This window comes from Melanerpes formicivorus, unplaced genomic scaffold (assembly GCF_026170545.1).
Source record: "Melanerpes formicivorus ecotype bairdi unplaced genomic scaffold, bMelFor1.0.p_v2 SCAF_18, whole genome shotgun sequence".
Lineage (NCBI taxonomy): Eukaryota > Metazoa > Chordata > Aves > Piciformes > Picidae > Melanerpes > Melanerpes formicivorus.
In genome coordinates this window covers 4347086-4365683 of record NW_027142370.1, presented here as the reverse complement: position 1 = coordinate 4365683, position 18598 = coordinate 4347086, and the positions used below count along the sequence as shown (strand labels likewise).

The 18598-nt window shown below is 49.5% G+C and overlaps 1 protein-coding gene across 1 annotated transcript in view; it reads left to right on the top strand.

Moving 5' to 3' along the window:
* Positions 1 to 18598, top strand: part of SFXN5 (sideroflexin 5) — a 95526-nt gene that overhangs the window by 73830 nt on the left and 3098 nt on the right. The window contains exon 13 of the mRNA XM_068149421.1: positions 2378 to 2495. Coding sequence (XP_068005522.1) covers positions 2378 to 2495 — 118 coding nt within the window. The remainder of the gene's footprint in view (positions 1 to 2377; positions 2496 to 18598) is intronic.

Sequence of the window (18598 nt, the reverse complement as noted above, 5' to 3'; positions counted from 1 at the left end):
TATGAGTCTATAAGATAATCTTTCCTTTCCAGTGGGGGTGGGGGGGCTAATGGCTGGAAAGAGGGCTCTGGATTTTTTCACAGCTAACCAAATGCAACATTTAATATTCTTCTGAGATCTGTGTGGAGAACAAGCATCCTTGGGACATAAGCAGAGTGGACCTCTCAGTGTATTATGAGTCATTTATTCTGAACCACACAAATTTGAGAAGCTGAATCCCAATTAAGACATTACACTCCATGTGTTAATTAGTCCCCTCTCCTTTTTGAATCAAGCCTTAACTCTTCTTAATTAGGAGGTTAGCCCTTGTGATTTGAACTGGCCTGTGCCTGAAGCTCTCCTGGAAATCACACCTGGGGGCTGTGCTGGGGATCATTTCAAATTGGTTGAGTTTTTACTTGGGTGATTATAAGGTCCCCAACAGGGTAGTAATTAAAGAGGGTGCAGCTTCCAAATGAAGATGTCAGGGGTGGTATAAGCAGTGATATCTTGCTTCTAAACTGTCCTCCAGGGAGGCTGGAGGGACGCTGGTCGCATGATTTTCTCAACAAGGGCTCTCATGGATCACAACAGCTCCAGCAGGAGGAGAAATCTGTTCCAGGAGTTGCCCCTCTGCATCCCAGGGATTAGTTATTGCCACCTAATGATGGCAGTTGTCCAAGGTGGTGTTTGTGAAGAAGTGTGGAGGGAAGTAACCTGCTTTCCTGACTCGGGTGAAACCCTTCAGGGCTTCTGCAGGAGTCTTTCAGGTTAGTTTGTGCTCTACACAAAACAAAGCAGCTCAATATTGGAGAACAGAAGCTTGGCTTTCACAGCACGAATTGATAGGATCAACTCCGTCTCAATAGCTTATTAGTGAGGAACTGCAATATTGGAGGAGTTAAGGCTCTGGAGCTTGTTTTCCTTCCCCACTTCCCCCAGACCTTCTCAAGATGAAGACAGCTTTCAGCAAGCAGTGCTAGCAAAGGGCGAAGAGTCGGAATGTTCAGACACACAGACAACGTGTGGCAGGGTAACAAGTTCCCACACATCAGCTGCTCCCTTAGAATTCATCAGGTGCATGTTGGTAGCCTGCAGGAAACGTGGAGTAGATGGGGGTTGAAGTAATCTGTTAGCTTGCATTGGCTGCAGGCATGGGCTGCATGGGGCGAGCTGCCTGCAACTTGTGCCTGTGGCAGAGGATGCCAGTGGCATGGCCTGACGTGGGGAGAACCAGATGGCTTTGTTTTGGTGGGCACCTTGTGAATGGAGCACATAGGAGTAGAAATGACAGAGTCACAGAATCCCAGCATAGTATGGACTGGAAGGGAGCTCTGGAGATCATCCAGTCTAACCCTCCTGCTAAAGCAGGATCACCCACAGCAGCTTGCCCAGGATCACAGGGTCCATGTGGGGATGAAATCTCTCCGAAGAAGGAGACTGCACAACCTCTCTGGGCAGCCTGCTTCAGAGCTCCAGCACCCTAACAGCAAAGATTCTTTTTCCTCCTGTTCAGATGGAACCTCCTGGATTCCAGTTTGTGCCTGTTGCCCCTTGTCCTGTCACTGGGCACCACTGGAAAGAGTCTGGCCCCATCCTCTAGTCCCTTGCCATGTAGCTCTTGCTGAGCGCTGATCAGATCCCCTCTCAGGCTGCTCTTCTCCATGCTAAACAGCCCCAGGGCTCTCAGACTTGCCTCCTCACAGAGACTTCCCAGACCCTTCAACATCTTTGTACTCTGTTGTACTCTCCCCAGTAGTTCCTTGTCTCTCCTGCCTCAAGCTGGACAGAACTCTGAGCAACCTGAGACTGTTTTCTACCAGTTTGAAGGGGGGAAAAAAGTGGATATTGATCAGCAGCTTGACAAGGAGTTTTGCTGCAGTGTTCAATGGATATTAGCAAGGCAGAGTCAGCATATTTGCTGCTGGGTCATCAGCTACAGCTTTAGTCTTAGTGTGCATCTCTCCTCTGTCTGTCCTGATCATAAAATCACAGCATGGTTTGGGTTGGAAGGGTCCTGTAGAGGTCATCTAGTTCCTGCCCCCTGCAGTCAGCAGGAACATTGCCAACTAGAGCAAACTCCTCAGAGCCCCAACAAGCCTGACCTTGAATGTCTCCAGGGATGGGGCTTCCAACATCTCTCTGGGCAAACTATTCCAGTGTTCCAGCACCCTCACAGTAAAGAACTTCTTCCTAATGTCCAGTCTAAGTCTACCCTGCTTTAATTTAAAGCCATTGCCCCTTGTCTTACTGCTACTTGTTGGTGACCTGCTAAGAAGGAACCTAGAATAATTAGGAGGGTGGAGCAGTGGGTCTGGGTGAACACTAATGTCCCTTCTGATGATGGCATGCACTCCCCTGGTCTATGCAATGGTCTAATGAAGCCCTTTCTTTCCAGAACATCACTGCTGAGGTCTCGACCCCGGATGATTCTCCCAGTCCAAAGCCTTGTGTGCCTCGCTGCCTTTGGCCTGGCCCTCCCCTTGGCCATCAGTCTCTTCCCACAGATGTCTGAGGTCAGTACGTGCTTGGTAATCTGCTTCAGGCCTCTCCCATGTGGAGATTATGTAGTGATTTAAACACCAGGGATCAGGGAACAAACAGGTAGGAATAAGGTGAGTTTTAAATGTCTGAGGAAATGTTCTGCTTGCTTGGTTGCCAGTCAGGGGAGTGTCTCAGACAGCACAGAGGGTATCTGGTTCCTCTGTAGTGATATCCAGGGCAGATCTGGTCAGATCACAAGTCAGGGGATGTTGGGGTTTCTGACTGATGCCTTCTGCTCCAAGATTCCAGCTGGGTTCATCCTGCCATGCCTGGGGAAGGTGAACTTAGTCACAGCTGAGCTACTTGGAGGGGGACATGGTGCAGCTCCCCCTCTCCCATGGCAGTGATGTTTGCTTGGTGTTAGCATAGTGGAAACAATTCTTTGTTCATCAGTAAAGAACCTGAGATACCTATGTGATGGGGATGAACTTTCCCAGAGCTTCTTGGAGGGTTTCTGCCTTTTCATCTTTCACACAGCCTGGGGGTGAGCAGAGGAAAATTAACCAAGAATGAGTAATGAAATCATTTGTGCCTAAGTCAGCTGAACAAATTGCTGAGGTGTATTTCACTTTGTCATTCATTTTGATCATTTGGTGTTTGGAGTTTATGGACTTGCAGATATCACTGTTGCAGGGTGGTAGAACCTCTCCCAGAGCAAAGGACTTCACTGGAGTCCCTTTAGTGTCACCTAGAACAGTAGCTGAGGAGCTGCTGTCAGAGTCTCTGCTGGCTAATTCATTTTTGTTTCGGTCTGGATGGGTTTATTCACAACTTCTAGCCAGGGAATCCTGTTGTACACTTGTCTGCTAGACTGAAAAACGTGCTGCAGATTTTTTGTTGTCCTTCTAGCTGTTTACAGGGTGAGATAAAACTGTCCTTTAATCTTCTCTTTAAGAAGCAGACTATAGCTCAATCTTGGAATCTCTTGCTAAAAGACGTGTTTTCTGAAGCTTTAATGATTCATATGGCTCTTCCTTAAACTTTTTCTAATTAGCCAACATCCTTTTTGGAGGACTTCCATGAGAGCCAGACACAATATTCCAGTAAGAAGTTGCAGGAGCCGTGTGATTTGCCTGCTTCTGCTTGAACATCCACAGAGCACATTAATCACTTTGGCGAGCTCACCCTCAGCTCCCTGTCCCTCAGGGTTTTGCTGTGATCCTGTGCTGGCTGCTTAGTCTCTTAATTGCTTGCCACTTGCCCAGATTTGGTGTCAGCTCAAGCCTTATGCAACAGTCATTGTTTATTTTCTCACTGATGACATAGGTGTCTAAGAGCATTGGCCAAATCCAACCATTCTTTCACCAGAGAGAGGCAACTCCTCCTACAATTCTGGTTTGCAATTCAGCATTTTCTACATTTCCAGCTCCCCTGGGACAGGAAGTTCCTGCTGAGGTCAGTGGGAACTAAAGTTTTGGTACCTGTCAAGGGTTAGGGCTGGGCTGGCCACTAGACAAGTGTCAGAGGCTCTCCACAAACCCCTCTGCCTTCCCAAAGGGAATAAGGGAGAGAGACTGATAGGGTGGGAAGGAAACTAGACAGCTGGGGTAGAAAGGAGAACAATAAACCAATATCCAACCCAACCCCCTGATGGCAATCATGTCCCCGTTGTCACCAGCGATGCTTGGGGCAGGCACTGGAGAAGTCCCAGACTGGACTCAGCAGAACCAGATTCAGGAGCTGGATTCAGGAACACATGGATTGGGATTGAAGGCAGGAGGGACAGAGTCTTGCTGGGACACTGGCCATTGAGGAAGAGGTTTGACCCTGGTGATCCCTCAGCTTTTCCCTGAGCTGCAATCCCTTGTTGGTCAGCTCAGGGTCACCTGTCCTGTCTGCTCCTCCCTGCAGGTGCCCCCTCTGACTTCCTGCACCCCAAGGAGGCACACAGGATGTAGCAGTGCCCTTGGTGTGACCAGGAGCCAGTCTAGGTCAGAGCCTTTCTGCAGCCCAGCCCTTGGCAGGAGCTCTCCCCATCAGCTTCTCCCTGCTAGGAGCAGCCCCTGGCTGTGCAACCCTGCCCTGAGCTGCAGAAAGTGCCTCAGTGAGCAGAGCCTGAGCTGAGAAAGTCAAATCCCTGAGCAGAATGAGTTCTAGTGTGGCTCAAAAATTCAGAGCTAAACAGTTTGGGTGCTACAAAAATAATTATTCATTGCTGTAGCTTCTCTACCTAAAAATGAAGCTCATGAGGTCCTTATCCCTTTTGTGCCGGAGCTTTCTGGATGACAGCTAATTTGTGATGTAGAGTCTCCGATAGTACAGCGTGAGAAATCATGTTGTTGCTAACAGCTGAATGAATGCAGCCCACAGGACAAATTAAGGGCTGGCTTCCTTCAAAGGCTATTCCAACTGCAGGCATCAGGCACTACTGAAACCATGCAGCATCCCTTGAAAATGACCTTCTGGAGCAGATGAAATGTTCTCTGCAGTGTAAACATGAATCAGCGCTGATTAGGAGATCAAACAGAATGACGTGCTCCCTGCCCACGCTCCGTGGCAGTGAAGAGAAACCATTACAGCTGCTGCTGGAGCTCACTGCCTACTGGGAGCTTGGCTCTGCTTGGCTGGAGGGAGCTGCACGTGCACAGCTGGACTCCACATCTGTTGGCACCGAGGAATCAGGTTCTCCAGAGTAGCCTGGTCTGATCAGGCTTCCAGTTGGTGTTTGTGTGCCTTAGAAATGTGTGGTTGTGCAGAGGGTGTTCCTCCCATTCTGCACAATCTCAGTGGTAGTGACCTTGGGGATGCTCAAGTGAGCAGGGCAAGAGAGACAATCTATCCAGAGCCATTTAATCAGGGGCTTGGATGGCAAATCTGAGCTTCCTTGCAAAAAGCATTTCTCAGAATGCAGAATCACAGAGCAGTTGGGATTGGAAGGGACCTTTCAAGGTTACCTAGTCCAACCCCCCTGCAGGCAGCTTAAGCAGGCTGCAAGTAACCTGACCTGGAGTGGTTCCATGGATGGGGGCACCTACCACCTCTCTGGGCAACCTGGGCCAGTGTCCCACCACCTTCACTGTATTCCATAATGTATTCTTTATATTTAGTCTAAATCTCCCTCTTTTGGTTTCAAACCATCACCCCTTCTCCTGTCACAACAGGCCCTGATTAAAAACATCTGTCCCCAACTTTCTTACAGGGCCCTTTAAGCACTGAAAGCCACCAGAAGGTCTCTCTGGAGCCTCCTTGTCTCCAGGCTGAACACCACCAACTCTCTCAGCCTGGCCTTGCAGGAGAGGGCTTCCAGCCCTGTTTGAAGATGTCTGTCTCCCCTGTGTTGAGGACTCCAGAGCTGGGCACAGTAGTTGAAGCAGTAGCCATGAACAGAGCACAAAGGAGATGCTGCTGCCATAATGAGCACTACCCAGGGAGTAAATTATTAACACCAGCATGTAATAGGCCTGTTCTGTTCCAGAAATATGACTATGGTCTGAGCAGCAACCCTTCCAGGAACTGTAACTGAGCCAAATTCTGCCCTTAATCACACATTCACAATCCTTTTCCTTCACTTGGAGAGCAAACAGAGAAGCTGGTGTGTTACTAAGCTCTTGTTTCAGCTTGGGAGCTTGAGTGATCACCTTCACTCCACTCTTCTAAAGGGACTCAAACTTACAAAGAGTTTTCAAGCAGAATTAGAGGTGGTGAGAGCCTGGCACAGGTTGCCCAGGGAGGTGGTGGAAGCCTCATGCCTGGAGGTGTTTGCAGCCAGGCTGGATGTGGCTGTGAGCAACCTGCTGTAGTGTGAGGTGTCCCTGCCCATGGCAGGGGGGTTGGAACTGGCTGAGCCTTGAGGTCCCTTCCAACCCTGACAATTCTGTGCTTCTAATTGAAGCCATGTACTAAAATATGTGAGAGATAAATGCAACCACCTTATGACATCAGCTGTAGCTGCCTCAGACCTATACCTGATCTAAAAATCATGGAATTGTTTTGGTTGGAAGAGACACTTAAGATCATTGAGTTAACCCAGCACTGCTAAGTCCACCTCTATGCCATGTCCCTCAGCACCACATCTACACAGCTTTTCAGTCCCTCCAGGGATGGCATCTGCATCAGTGTCCTGAGCAGACTGGGCTAGGCCTTGACAGCCCTCATGGGTAAGAAATTGTTCATCATGTACAAAGTAAATCTCCCTTGATGCAACTTGAGGCCATTTCCTCTTGTCCTTGGGAGAAGAGCCCAACCCCCTCCTCCTTTCTGGAAGTTGGAGACAAGCCCCCTCCACTCAGCCTCCTTTTCTCCAAGCTGAACAGCCCCACTTCCCTCAGCCACTCCTCACCAGACATCTGTTCTAGACCCTTCATCAGCTTCAGTACTCTCCTTTGGACGTGCTCCAGCACCTTCTCAGGGTCACCTTCCCAGAATAAAGTCCTGCTAAAGACATGGGTCCTTGCAACCAAGCATGCTGAAGGTGCTGAGAAATACACTTGGCATCCCAACATAGTGTTAACTCCAGTACCTAACTGCATCTCTCTGCATTAAGTAATTCACTGCTGTTAAGTTTAGGAGAAACATCTAGTTAATGCACTTAGCCCACAACCTCCAACTGCCTCCCATGCCCCCCGGGGAATCTCTTCCCTACCCGCCTATCCTCCAGCATCCCCACTGACAACTCCTACTCAGCTATGCACTGCCAATAGAAACAGCTGTGACAGTTCCAAACTGAAAATGGGACTTGTGCAAATGAAATTCAGTGTAGCAGCAAAAAAGAAAGAACCAGGGGGTTGCTCCACTGATTTGCCACCCTTTGGTCCCTGCTCATCCAGATCATCCCTTTCTCAGCATCCAAGTGGATGCTGCTGAACTTCCATGGAGCTGTAAACCCACCATCCCATGCTTGGTGTGACAAAGGATAAAGCCAGGTGGGAAGTGGAGCTGAAGCAAGAGGTGATGGCAGAGAAATTCTTCACGGAGTAACAGAAACACAAATGGTAAGGTTGGAGTGAACCTCTAGAGATCATCCAGTCCAACCTCTCTGCTAAAGGAGGGTCATCCAGAGCAGGTTGCTCAGGATCATATCCAGGTGGGTTTTGCATCTCTCCCCAGAAGGAGACTCCACAATCTCTCTGGGCAGCCATCCCCTAGCTTGTCCTCACCATGGGTTAAGTTTCAAAGGCCTTGGTTGCTGGTTGGGGCAAAAGAGGCCATCTTCTGGAATCAGGTTGATTTCAGCTGAAGCCTTTTCTTACAAATAATCTTCCTTTTGGATCTCCAGGACAAGGGGAGTAAACAGCCTAAAATCCAAGGCTGAGCTATTGTTTTCCAATCTGTTTTAGCCTTCATCTTGTTGGCAGGCTGCTTTAGAAAAGCAAAAGGTTAATGAGCCAATGTGCAGTGGGATTATTGCAGTAAAGATGACAGTGAACCAGTAATTACTAATTAGATGCAGTTTAACAGGAGGAACAAGTGAAATCTCCTCTTCACCAACTGTCAATAATTAGCAGATTTGGTGAGGTTGAAATGTGTCCACAGTTAAAAGGCTGATTTTTTAATGAAATGGCACTTGACAAAAGAGCTGTATGGAGGTCACAGCCATAGCCCTCGAGACGCTTCCCTATACCATACTTAGGAGGGAAATCAGATGCAAGACAGCAGGAGGTCCCCATGAAACCATTTCTCCCCTGGGATTACATTGCATGGGGGGGGAGGGGAGCAGGAGGGATTCTCTGCAGTAATTTTGTCCAACTTGGATGAGAAGCAAAGGAAAGGATTTGCCAGCTGCCATGGGGGAAAATGTTTGAGAAGTGAGAAGTTCTGTGGTTTTTCTTTGCTTCTGGGTCTGAGGAACAGTTTCCTGAGAGTCTTGGAACCTGAGTGTGCTGCCCAAAGTCTTCCCTTGGGATGAAGGTTGGTCTTGGAAGGAACTTCTCTAAAAAAGAGGAGGCACAAGGTCCTTGAGGATTGGCAGGAGGCTGCTATGTGTCTTCTAAAGACTGCAGAAGATTCAGGCTGTGCCCTGAAGATTTGATTTCATACTGACACACAGATGATGCTCCATCATTGACTTCTGAAGCATCAAGAGGCTCATCTGAGGCTCCTCTCCTATGTACTGACCCAGTTTCTCTTCTGGCAAAGTAAATATTGATGTAGGAAAGAGTCTCTTTATTTTCCACATCACCTTCAAAGGTCCCTTTGAACACAAACCATTCTACGAGTCTGTTCTATGATTTAGGGCCACAAAGATGTGAGGACAGGCTGAGAGTTGGGGTTGTTCAGCCTGGGGAAGAGAAGGCTCCAGAGAGACCTTCTGGTGGCCTCTCAGTACTTAAAGGGGTGATCAGAAAGCTGGGAACAGGATTTTTATCAGGGCCTGTTGTGACAGGACAAGGAGTGATAGTTTGAAGCTAAAAAGGAGAGATTTAGACTGGTGAGAGGGAAGAAATTGTTTACAGTAAAGGTGGTGACAAAGGCCCAGGTTGCCCAGAGAGGTGGTAGATGCCTCATCCCTGGAAACATTTCAGGTCATGTTGGATGGGGCTCTGAGCAATTTGATCTGGCTGCAGATGTCCCTGCTGGCTGCAGGGGGGGTTGGAATGGATGAGCTTCAAAGGTCCCTTCCGACCTAGATCGTTCTGTGATTCTGACATAGGTTCACATGCCCCAAACCCCCTTCTTAAGCACATCTCCCTGATGAAGGTGCTTCTAAACACATGGGCACACTTCCATCTTAACAGGCCTCTCCTCTGCTTCTGCTGGTGCTTTAGCCTGGGCTGCAGAGCCAGCAGCTGCAAGCTGCCTCCTGCTTCAGGGGGGAGTTCAGCAAGGTGGTTGATGTTTCTGCAGAGAGCTGCTGAAAATCAGACTCCAGTTCCAAATTCTGACTGTCAGATCCTTCTCTCCCCTTCAGATCCTTCTCTCCCCTTCAGGCCACAAAACCCCCCAGATTCTCATGATTGTATCATAACTCCTCATCACTACTGTGTGATGCTCTTTTAAGCTCTTCTCCTGGGCCGGCAGCAGGAGGATAGGGAAGCTGCTGTGGCGCAGTAATTTCCTTCTGCCCTCGTCTGGCTGGATGCAGCAGCAGTTCCAGATGCAAAGCCATGGGTGCTAATCTGACAGACACAGCATCTGCCTCACTGCTGAGCCACCTCCCAGACTCATGGCACACTTCAGTGCGATGCCCCTTTTGAGTTGTGTCCTGGCACTACTGAATCTCCCTTTGCTGTGAGCTCACTTACATGAGGCATGGCCAGGAGAGGAGGAACCAGTTTCACAAAGCAAAGAGCAGCATTTCTGGTGCAGGACATCTCCCCTTTCCATGTGTTTTTTAAGCCATCTCTTTTCCCAAATCAGAGCATTTCCCATGCCTCCTCACTCCCTAACGAGCTGGGATCTGGAGGGCTCAGTCACTTCTGGGAGCAAAAGAGGAAAAGGAAGGATCTAGTCGTCAGGGACATGAGCTCCACCATCACAAGCCCCTAGGAGAGGTTGGGGTGGTTGGCTTTACAACTGCTCAGCCTGTTTGTACCTTGTGGTGTAATTATGAGGCTCAATGACACCTCTCGTCTGGGGAAGGTCACGAGTGAGCAGCGCTCTGATTGATTTGGAGCCTGCCTCTTTGTTCTCACCTTGCCTGTCTGAGGGCTTTGATTTGTGACCCAGCTGGTTTTTGAAGTCTGCTCCTGAGAGTGGTCCTTTTGTTTCGCGACCAGCGCTCGCAGAAGCCAAAGGTGCTGAAAACTGTACAGGACCTGGCCCTAAAATCATAACCTGGGCCAGCAGAGCTTGTTTGTGCTGGGGAGCGATGGCTTGGACCCAACTGTTGTTTGTGGTCACTCGAGGGGGGTGTGGGAGAAAAGACCTCTCCTTTTGTACTGCCCAGGGGCTGCGGCAGCGCTGTCGGACGGGATCTGGTTTCATGTTTATATCTCTGTCCCTGGGATACAGGTTCAAGTATGTAAACTATCTGTCCTGCAAGCACAGGCTCCTGCAGGTGTGTGGGTGCTGGTGGGCATAAAAAAACATTCCTGACACCATCTCTTTTGAGCAGTCTTCACCTCCTGATGGCTATAAGCCATTAGGAGTCAAAAGAAAGAGCTGACATCCGACAACTCCGGATAAACAGCTAAACATTAACCCTTAAAGTGGCTCGAAAAACATACTTAAAAGGCACTTTGTGGAAAGAAGCCATTTTTTTTCCAGGCCTGTTAATTGCTGTCTTTCTTCAGGACACCTTTCAGCAGCACCTACAGTAAACAGAGTGGCTCCTCCCAAAGCACTTCCCCCAAGGATTCCAGCCTTGCTCGCCATCCCTGTCTCCTCCTGTCCTGTGCAGTCCTCCTGTGGGTCTTGCTGGTTTCTTCTTGGCCTGAAAGCCAAGGCCTCTCTGCCAGCCCACACTGAAAACTCAGTCCTCTGTCTTGGTTACCATCAGCCTCTCTATTTGGTGCAACTGGGTTCATCCCCAGTGCTTCCCTGGCTGTTGCCTGGCTTCACAGCAACCGTGCTTCATGATGTAGTGTGTGGCTGGGTCACAACAAGCCCATGAATGCTCCAGGCTTAGGGCAGAGTGGCTGGAAACTACCTGGTGGAAAAGGATCTGGAGCTGTTGGCCTACAGCTGGCTGAAAACATGAGCAATATGTGCCCAGGTGGCCATAAAGGCCAACAGCACCTTGGCTTGGATCAGCAGTAGTGTGGCCAGCAGGAGCAGGGCAGTGTCAGCGATAGGACAAGAGCAAATGACCTCAAGCTGCACCAGGGAAGGTTTAGGTTGGACATTAAGAAAAATGCCTTCTCTGAAAGGTAGTGAAGCCCTGGAACAGGCTACTCAGGGCAGTGGTGCAGTTAGCATCCCTGGGAGATTTGAAAAGCTGTGTAGATGTGGTGCTGAGGGACATGGCCTAGTGATGCCCTGGCAGTGCAGGGCTAACAGTTGGACTTGATGATCTTAAAGGTCTGAAGGTCTATTCTAACCATTTTTATTTATTTATCTTGTTACTTGAGGACTTGTAGTTTCAAAGCCCTTATTTGGTTTTGTTAGGTTTTTGAAGTACTTGGTGCTGGAGGCCACCATTCTTTGCAGAAGAACTCAAACCCACAATTTTGCAGTGCCTTTGAGTTGGTGTCCTGCTGGGAGTTGGCCTCTAAATCATTTTATAAAGGTGGAAGACTTGAGAGGGTCTGAGAGCTGTGCAAGCCCAGTGCTAACCAAACGCAGCTCCTAGGGGTGGTTTTCATTCATCTTGCCATGCTGCTTCATCATTGATGTCATCTTGAGTCTCCAGAAGGGTTCCCATGTGGAACTGGATGGTTAGAGCTGATATCTTTCTGCTGGACTGGTCTGTGGCAGTGAATGAACACAGGAGTGAAAGGTGGTGTGCTCCAGGAGAGGCAGGGACACGCTGGGCAGTGGAAGCAGCCTTAGGTGTCTCCTGTCATACATTACTATCCCACCTGGAGATGTTGTTACCATCAGTCATTTCTAGAGCACCACAAACAAACATGCTGCTGGTCTCCAGGAGCTCATGGACACAGGGGAAGTTGTGCCTTGCTCCAGCCTGGTTGGGCTGTAGCCTAGGACGCATCATTTTCCTCCTTGCCAGCTGATGGAAGCCCTGGGTTTGGTGATAGGTGTGTTGGCTGCCTTCAGAGAAGCTGCAGTGTCCTCAGGGGCAGCTCCTGAAACTGAAGTTCTTGATCACAGAATCATGTGGGTTGGAAAAGACCTTTAAGATCATCAAGTCCAACTGTTAACCCAGCACTTCCAAGGTCAACAATGGAGCAGTGGGAAATAGTCCAAGGGCAGGAATCCCTCTGCTGTGAAGGAGGTCTGGGAGAGTTGGGATTGTTCAGCCTGGCTCCAGGGAGACCCTTATTGCAGCCTTTGGTACTTAAAGGGGACGATAAGAAAGATGGGAACAGACTTTTTAGCCTGCTGGGACAGTTCAAGGGGAGATGGGTTTAAAGTAAACAAGGGATAGGAGGAAGAAGTCCTTCACTGTGATGGTGGTGAAACACTGGCTGGGGTTGCCTAGAGGGGTGCTCCATTGCTGGAAACATTCCAGGTTGGGTTGGACAGGCCAAACCATTCTCTGATTCTGTGATAAGTTACTGTCCCATACCTGCCCCATGAATCCTACAAACCCTTCTGTGCTTCAGGACAACTGATCCCATTGAAGGTGAGGACAGTAACGTCTCAAGGCCTGCAGCTGTCTCAGAAGCAATTGCACATCTCTATCGAAACATCTGTCAAGCAGGAGGAATATTCCTGCTGATGGCACCCAAGGTGCTGCTGACACTCTGCATTTGGTGCTTTGCTAAAAGCAGTGACGTTTTCAGGGGACGGTGCAGAGGTGTCAGCAGATGTGAGAGAGTGTGAAGAGCTTGTGGCACTAACACCATCACTGATGCACTTCGTACCTAACAGATGTCATAGCGGGGGATGTGTGGTGCTACATTCAGACCCTTTCCAGCCTGGGCTCGAGAAGAACCTCTGCTTTCTGCTCTGTCCTGCAGGCAGATGGAAATGGATGCTGGTGGTCAAAGAAGCCATAGCAAGGAACCAGAAAAAGCTTCTGAAATTGATAACTCTCAAGAGCCAGAACAAATATCCCAACTTTCCTCCTGCTTGTTGCTACAAGGAGGAGAGAGAAAAGAGAGTTTTCCTTCCTGTTCAGAGGGAACCTCCTGGGTTCCAGTTTGTGCCTCTTGCCCCTTGTCCTGTCACTGGGCACCACCAAAGAGTCTGGTCCCATCCTCTTGCCCAACTTCTCCCACTCTTTAACTGTTGATCAGCACTGAGAAGATGCTCTCTGGGGCTGCTCTTCAGGCTCAACAGCCCCATGGCTCTCAGCCTGTCCTCCTCACAGAGATGCTCCAGGCCCCTCAGTGTCTTTATAAACTGTTGGACTCTCTCTAGTAGTTCCTTGTCTCTCCTGGAGAGCCCAGAACTGGACTGACGTGACCTCACAAGGGCTGAGTAGATGGGTGGAGAACCTCCCTCAACCTGCTGGTCACACTCTTAGTGCACCCCAGGAGACCATTGGCCTACTTGGCTATAAGAACATACTGTTGGCTCATGGGGAACTTGTCCACCAAGATTCCCAGGTCCTTTAATTTTTCTGGTGTCTGGGAAAAGCTTTGGAAATAGTTTATCTGAAGAGAGGAGACGTAAGAAACACAAATATCTCTGGTTTTAAATCATTCCACATACATTTTCCAGTTTTGGAAAGCCCTAGAAAATGGAGCATGGATTCAGATCAGTGATTTTGACCCCATCAACATTCTTTAGGCTACTGGCTGTTACAAGAAGAAAAGAAGATCTGAAATAGCTGAAAGAAAAACATACAGTCTGTCTTACTGTGGGAACAAGACCATCAAAACTCAGTCAGGTTGGGTTTTGACCCCAAGAAAGCATGTTAACCCAAATTTAATGAGGTTCTGCTTTTTAGTGGAGCTGCATTAGGTGACCATGGGTTAAAGGTGAAAAGAAGCCTCAGCAGACCTCTCCAGAGGTGTTTTCATACAGGGGTTTCAACAAGCTACAAGCAGAGGTGCCTGGTGACCACGGTGAGGCTGATGAGAAGCAGCTCACCTCTCCAGGGAACAGCAATGTTTTGTCACTGAGGGCATTTAGGATCACAGAATCAATAAGGTTGGAAAAGACCTCAAAGATCATCAAGTCCAACCTGTCACCACAGACCTCATGACTACTAAACCATGGCTCCAAATGCCACATCCAATCCCTTTTTTAATACCTCCAGGGATGGTGACTCCACCACCTCCCTGGGCAGCACATTCCAATGGCCAACAACTCTCTCTGTGAAGAGCTTTCTCCTCACCTCAAGCCTAAACTTCCCCTGGCGCAGTTTGAGACTGTGTCCTCTTGTTCTGGTGCTGGTTGCCTGGCAGAAGAGACCAACCCCCACCTGTCTACAGCTGCAAGGCAGTGCAGAGCCTGTTAGCAGTGCTGGATGTGTCTCACCTCTCCATGTAGCCGTGCACAGAGCCCACCACTGTGGAAGCAGCAGCTGCTGGTCCTTCTTGGTGCTGGGTTAATTGTCAGACTTGGTGTTCTTAGAGGTCTCTTCCAACCAAAATGATTCTATGATCCTCTGATGCTATTTATTAGCTATGGTCCTTGTGGCACCTCACCAAGCTTCCCTAGAGCTTGGTTGGCTCGACACTGCCCTTAGCTGTTGCCCTGATGTGTAGTGGCCCAGGAGGAGGTGCCAGAGGGCTGCTGCAAGAGTCGGGAGAACCCTCCTGGGCTGGGAACTGAGGCCACCACCGCATCTCGTGTTGGCACTGCCACAGCAGCAGCAGAAGACATGCTGACCGGCCTGATCCTCCCTTCCCCCAGCTCCCACTGCCGCATCCGTCAGTCCTCATGACCCTCCCCCTACCAAAACTGGCTGCTTTCTTCCTTCTTCTCCCCCTCCTCCTTTTTTTTTTCCCTTTTTTTTTTTTTTTTTGGCTGAGTGATGAGCTGTATGCCAAATCCATCTGCTCCTGTCTCCCCTAGCTGCCTTCCATATCATTCCAGGATCCCTGGCAGCCAGCCTAGACCTATCTCTCTCTCTGCACTCTTCGGAGCACATTCCTTTCTACACCTTTTCCCGAGCTGGGATAGAAATGAGTATCAACCCCAAACAAAAAGCATCTGCTCGCTGCCGGCTCCTGCCTCACCGGCCGCGCCCGCAGGCTGCCCCCGTGGCAGCAGCGCATCCCAAACACAGGCAACCCCCGGCCCCGCCGCCAGCAGGGGCTAACGGAGCTTCGGGCGCCGGGAGCCTGCCTCACACCCGCTCCCTCTCCCGGCTCCGCAGCACCAGCTGTGACCACCGCACCATTTGTTCCTCCAGCCCACGCCAGCACTCGGAGCCAGTTCTTTATCACCCCAATTAGCCTTGTCTGTGCTGATGAGAGGAGAGAGGCTTCCACTGCAAGGCAGGAGCGGGGGGAAGAGAGCTGGCGCGCGGTGGGCACCGGCGGGAGGCGATTCCCGTCCCCGGTGGCTTTGTTCCCCGGCAGGGATGGATTTCACCGGGTCAGGAGTGCTGCTAAAAGCCCAGCGCTGTCATCCCGACGGCATCACCTGGGTGAGGCTGGTTTATAAACAGTTGCTTGAAGGAGGTCAGGGGACACTGCTCCTTCCTTTTCCCCTTACAAAAACAAAAGGCACTTAGAATCCTAGAGCCATCAGATTGGTTTGGTTGGAAAAGATCTTCAAGATCACTCAGTCCAGCCACTGCCAGGTCACCACTAAACCATGGCCCTCAGCACCACATCTACACAGCTTTTAAATCCCTCCGGGGATGGAGACTGCACCACTGCCCTGGGCAGTCTGGCCCAGGCCTTGACAACCTTTTCATAGAAGGAAACTTCTTTCTAATGTCCAACCCAAAGCTCCCCTCGTGCAACTTGAAGCCATTTCCTCTTGTTCTATCTCTAGGCCAGAAACTCTGTGGTCTCCACATCTGCTTCTCAATGCCATGCTCAGGGGAGGTTTAGCTGAGCAGGTCCAGACTATTGGACAGCTAGAACAGCAGGCTGCTCCAAAACAGGTGACATGGCCCTGGGGAATGACCACGGGAAAGAAGCTGGAAAGACCTCCAGGCAATGATCTCAGCTGTCTGCTTCCACCAAGACAAGCTCAACCATTCTTGATGGGTTGGTTTCGTCTAATTTGGGCTGAAAACTTCCCACCACAGACACAGCACAACTTCCCCAAGCACTTGGTTGCAATTCTTCACTCTTTCCCACCAGGATACTCTTCCTGCTGTTCAGCTTGGATCTTACTTGATGCTTTTCAATTGTGTCCCAAGAGAGCATGAACAAAACATTACTCCTTCCTTCAGTGCCACAGCCTCTTCTCCTGGCAAATACCACCATGCCTTCCTTGATCTTCCCTCTTCTAGGCTCAGCACATCCATGTCCTCAGCATTTCCCTGTGTAGGTCACTGAATCACAGAATGGCAGGAGCTGGAAGGGACCTCTGGGGATCATCCAGTCCAACCCACCAGCTCAAGCAGGGTCACCTAGAGCAGCTTGTCCAGGATTACAATGTCCAGGTCAGTTTGGAATCTCCCCAGAGGAAACTCCACAACCTTTCTGGGCAGCCTGCTCCAGGGCTCCAGCACCCTCACAGCAAAATAGTTTTTCCTTATGTTCAGATGGAAGCTCTTGGGTTGCAGTTTGTGCCCACTGCCCCTTGTCCTGTTGCTGGGCACCACTGTCAAGAGTCTGGCCCCATCCTCCTGGCCTCTACCCTTTAGCCATTAATCAGCATCGAGAAGATCCCATAGGGGATCTTACCAATAAGATAGGGTCTTGCTTTCAGACCATTACACTGGAGTTCACCAAGGCAATCTTGACTTTCCTTAGAGTTTCCTTGACTTTCTTTTGTGTCTCCAGCCTCCAATGGAGAGGAAGGGACTATGGTGGCTCTCTGTTAGCTTTCTGTGAAGACTTCGCAGTAGCAGATGGGATTTTCCTCTGTCTGAGCTGGCCCACATCCCCCAAGCCCTATCAGCACCAGCTTGGACATTCAGGTTTGGGCTGCCCAATTCCAAGTCATTATAAAACACTTCCCACTTTGCTATTTTCAGTGGTGCCCCAAAACAGAGCAAGGGGCAATGGGCACAAACTGGAACCCAAGAAGTTCCAACTGAAAATGAGGGAAAATTTCTTTCCTGTGAGGGTGCCACTGGAGCAGGCTGCCCAGAGAGGTTGTGGAGTCTCTGAAGAGATTCCAAACCCACCACAGTATCACAGTATCACAGTATCACTAAGGTTGGAAGAGACCTCGAGGATCATTGAGTCCAACCTATCAACACAGACCTCATGGCTAGACCATGGCACCAAGTGCCACATCCAATCCCCTCTTGAACACCTCCAGGGATGGTGACTCCACCACCTCCCTGGGCAGCACATCCAATGACTAATGACTCTCTCAGTGAAGAACTTTCTCCTCACCTCCAGCCTAAACTTCCCCTGGTGCAGCTTGAGACTGTGTCCTCTTGTTCTGGTGCTGGTTGCCTGGGAGAAGACCAACCCCTTCCCGGCTACAACCACCTTTCAGGTAGTTGTAGAGGGCAATGAGGTCACCCCTGAGCCTCCTCTTCTCCAGGCTAAGCAACCCCAGCTCCCTCAGCCTCTCCTCACAGGGCTGTGCTCAAGGCCTCTCCCCAGCCTTGTTGCCCTTCTCTGGACACCTTCAAGTCTCTTGATGTCCTTCTTAAACTGAGGGGGGCCATTGTGATCCTGGGCAGCCTGCTGTGGGTGACCCTGCTTCAGCAGTGGGGTTGGACTGGACGATCTGCAGAGGTCCCTTCCATCCCCTCTGCTTGCGTGACACCAGTGGGTGAATCCACCCAGCCCCGCTGCCGCGGAGCTGTTCGTTCCCTCTCTGGATGAAAAACAAGCAAACAATGGGCAGAAAAGCTGCGTCAGAGCCCAGCAGATCGGAGTTAATCCTCCTCAAAATGGATCCTGTCAGCGAGCCTCGCCTCTCCTGCACCTTTGCTGGGTGCTCTTCCCAGCACAATGCTTCACTTTGTGCTTCAGCACAGAAAGGAATGGTGAAGTTGCTAATAATGGCACTAAAAGAAAATATGCTACATCTGTTATGGATAGCAGTACAAAATTAGCTGATCACACCTCTGACACCCAAGATGTCTTCACTTAAAATACTCCCTGGCTTACTTTACATAATTTGCTGATTATATTTAAAAGAAATACACTTTTGCAATTACTGTTCTTTCTGGTGCGCTCTCTCTCTCTCCCCGCATCGTTTGCTTTTTATGTTTATATATTTCTCCTTCATTAGTGCAGTCTGAAGGGTGATTAGATCCCTTCAAACATTTTACAGAGGTTAAACGTTGATTAAGATTTAATTATTACTGTAAATAGCTCGGAATGACATATGGTGCAAAAACCTGACATATGTGCATTTGAATAAATGAAGTGCTATTTCCCATGATGCCTCAGTAGCTGTTTAACAGCTTTGCTGAAGGGTTATGTTGCACCTCATGTTAAGATTGCTTTGATGTTATATTTTGTTGGGTTTTTGCAGCTGAAAGCTAAGAACAGTTTTTCCAGTTTTTAAAAACATTGAATATTTTAAATAC